Below are 3,546 nucleotides of genomic sequence, written 5' to 3'. Positions count from 1 at the left end.
ACATTTGCTTCCCCAGGGCTTCTACTCTCTTTCTTCATGCCCTGACATGGGGAATATCCTACCCAAATTGTATCCTGTACAAAATCCTACCCACATCATCCAAAATAGTGATCTGCTGCACATCCAACTTACAGAATATCCTTGTTCATCCCTACTCCAATCCCGCGACACATGTGCCATTTCCTTGTTTTCGACCCAGGGGCAAGACTTGTCCCATACATCCACCCACCATCTCCTACCACAGTCAAGTTACAGGCATTCACTACCCTATAAAAGGCAGGGCCATGTGTGAAAGCAGCCACACTTATATCAGCTTGCTGCAGTTACTTTGTAGCATTCTACATGGGTATGACAAGCAATCAGCTATGTACCCTCATGAATGAGCAGTGTCAAATTGCAAACTTGACCATCCAGGTGCCAAACATGCTGCACACCAAGGCTGTTGATAAAATATCAATTTATCGATATTTTTTCCAGAAAATATTCATATATACTGGCAATATTTTTCATCATTATACTGATACCGAAATAGCAGTATTGAATGACAATGTTTTTATTTTATATTATATTTTTTTCGCAATTTTCGATAAATATTTGAAGTTTTTTCTTTTGAAATTGTCGTTGAACATAATTTTACTTTCACTGTGTGGAGCCTTACTACTTTTTGAGCTTTCACCATGTCCAGTCTTCCTCTTCGACTATGTGAAACAAATATAGATAGCACAAAGAAGTAGTCCATTTGCTCTGGTGGGTGGCAGAGTGAATGGAATAACAAGATGTCCGATGTGAAGAAATAGCATACTAGTTGTGCTATTTCTTCACATTGGACATCTCTGAAAACAGTTGCTGAAACTGATATACAAAAATCTAAGTGGCAAGATTGGTCTTTGCGATGGGTGGAGACATGTAAGGGGGAAATGCTGACATAATCAGCATTTGGCACTACCAACAGGAGCTACAACATTTAACTTCACCTTGCAATTTTGACACTACAACTGCTAGGCTGCTTGCATCTGCAAAAATGAAAAAAAGTGAAAACTCGACATGAAGTGTTCGAGACAAATCCGTTATGTGACGAAACAGAATGACAGACCCATCGGACACCTTTTATTGTGCTACTTACATGCAGTTTCCATTGTTAGCAAAGTTGTTATCGACAACCGAGAACAGGCATCAGTTTCCTCTCAGTTCTTGCTCGAGGAGGATACGCAGGGTGCTAGCTTGTTTATGTACAGACTATTTAATAATAAATCAATACTTCAATATACATCTCTAAAAATGGCAGTATATTTACAATGTGCAGCAATTTTTTTTTTATACATCAAGAGCTGATAATGAATTTTTTTTTAAACACTGACATATAAGATTCCTGATATTTTTAAAAACATTAACCAGTTCCACTGCACACCACACAACAATCGACAACAGTTGCTTCCCTAAGCAAACCATTTGGATACTCCTTTCCAGCACTAATCTGGCCTAAACCTCCACTAACCTATTCCAGTCACTCCTTCCCTGTCGAGATCATGTACTGCCTTCCTGCCTTCTCCTACCACTCTCCCCCCCCCTCCCTTCCCCCACCCACCCATGAGGGCATATCCTCTCCCCCCCTTCCTTCCTTCCTTCTCCCCCCCCCTCTCTCTCTCTCTCTCTCTCTCTCTCTCTCTCTGTCTACCTCTTACATCCTCTACCCTCCTTTTGTCTTGCTGTGCAGCCACTAATTCATCTGTCGAAAGACTTGCCTCATACTATCCCACCACCTTCTCCTCCCGTTGTGCATCCACCCTTACCCACTCCCCAACTCCACCTCCATCTGCCTAGGCAATTGTCCTCAATAAAATATAATCAACAGTTAAGTCTTGCCAGGGTTGCAGGTTTGAGTGTCAGATGTCTGTGTGATTATCTGTGTTGAATGGGTGTATTTTGGCTAGAGAAAGACCAAGGGCTCAAAAGCTAGTGCAAATATTGTATACTGTAGAGACTGTTTCCATGTGCCACATGTCAGTCAGTTATAGCTGAGTGGCTGCCTTCCCTTTGATAGACTGCTACTCATCGCATACAAGAGGCACTGAGTGGCAGACAGGAACATTTGCAGTACATTTCAACACATTTGGCTACCACGTGAGTTAAATATAGCTCGCAGGAAGTTTTGTCTTTGGGCCACGTGAAGAAAATACAACTCACGGACATTTTTCCATTTAAAGCTACGTGGTACAATTGTAACTCCCAGGAGCGTGCTGTGACTTTGTGTTATAGTAGGTTATGGCCCTAGTAACAAATCATGTTCATGGCCTACAGTTTTCAAGAGCTCAAGAGTAGTTATTGACATTTGAATTCATGAGTTATATATAACTCACATGGCTCAGTCATATTGGACTTTTCTTCTTTTTATTATTTATTTATTACTTAGTTTGACATATTACTTACACAGTAGATTACAAATCACATACAGTTTTATTTACATTCTTCAACTCTAATTGCAACAACAATGAAACTGAAAAATTTGGGTCATTTCACAACACCTGTATGCACTGCGCTTTATGAAAAAACACTATAAGCAAAAGTATGAGTCACAGTTCTTACATTTCAATGCGGTTTGTTTGCATTTCTTGACAGCCTGCTCTCATCCAAATTCATTCTTCATTTTTTCGTAGCACACTGTACACCTATGTCTGGCTGCTCCCATGTTCACAAGTGCACAATCTGCAGGTAACATGGTGGCTTTGGCAAGAGATGTGTCAGGCTCATCAACATCTTCTGTATGGAGTAGTCTCAAACTCACTTCCTCTTTGAATTTTGTTATTGAGATCTTCTTGTTATTCATGTATCGGTAAATCACATGAGCATTTACCAGTGCTGAACCTTTCAACAATTCAACTGCAAGCTTCCTGTACCATTTCACACCCCGCCTTAGACAATGCGAGTACAATTTCATTTGGCCAGAAATATCTATAAAAGACTTTGACTGATTATAGTCAATTATCATTGCTGGTTTTTTCTTTGTGCCCTTCTGCTTCTTCTTCTCCATGAACAGTACTCATCATCAGAACATCCCTCTTATCTATTTCAGTCCTACTACACCAGTGGTACTTTCCTTTGCTTTGTATTCCCCCTTCTTCAGTTTTGCCTGTACAACATCTTGAGGATTCAGTTTTCTGTTTGATCTTAATCCAACTAAATGTGTTGATTGTTCAAGAAGCTGGTGTACTAGATGAACACTTGTGTAACAATTTTCTGTATATAAGATTCTGCCCCCATTTAGTAATCCGCTCATAAGGCTCATAACAACAGAAGTGGCAAGAGGAACACTAGGATTTTCAGTCATGAATTAACAGCTACTGAATGACTTTCTAAGACTTGTTTTCTTACTAATTAGTTTGTTGGGTCACATATTCTAAAATTTCATCAGCTACAAAATATTTGAAGAAATTGTATGGTGTCCTGCCTTTGAGAGTTAGTGCAACAAAAACATTTACACCAGAACTGGAATGAATAAATGTAAAGTTTTTCATATTTTTTACCTGTAACTGTTCTAGGTGTGTCATC

The 3,546-nt window shown here is 39.6% G+C and overlaps 1 protein-coding gene across 1 annotated transcript; it reads right to left on the bottom strand.

Moving 5' to 3' along the window:
• Positions 1–2,623: 2,623 nt before the first annotated feature.
• On the bottom strand, positions 2,624–3,028 carry LOC126267738 (uncharacterized). Its single transcript, XM_049973041.1, has one exon. It carries the CDS (start codon positions 3,026–3,028, stop codon positions 2,624–2,626), a length of 405 nt encoding a protein of 134 aa, XP_049828998.1.
• Between the last annotated feature and the right edge of the window lie 518 nt (positions 3,029–3,546).

The sequence above is a fragment of the Schistocerca gregaria genome, chromosome 4, assembly GCF_023897955.1.
Source record: "Schistocerca gregaria isolate iqSchGreg1 chromosome 4, iqSchGreg1.2, whole genome shotgun sequence".
NCBI classification, from domain to species: Eukaryota; Metazoa; Arthropoda; class Insecta; order Orthoptera; family Acrididae; genus Schistocerca; species Schistocerca gregaria.
The sequence above is the reverse complement of the archived record's forward strand: the minus strand, read 5'-3'. Positions and strand labels throughout refer to the sequence as shown.

Excerpts from the sequence above, each read along its gene's own strand:
- LOC126267738 (XM_049973041.1), bottom strand. The coding sequence starts at position 3,028 with ATGGAGAAGAAGAAGCAGAAGGGCACAAAGAAAAAACCAGCAATGATA.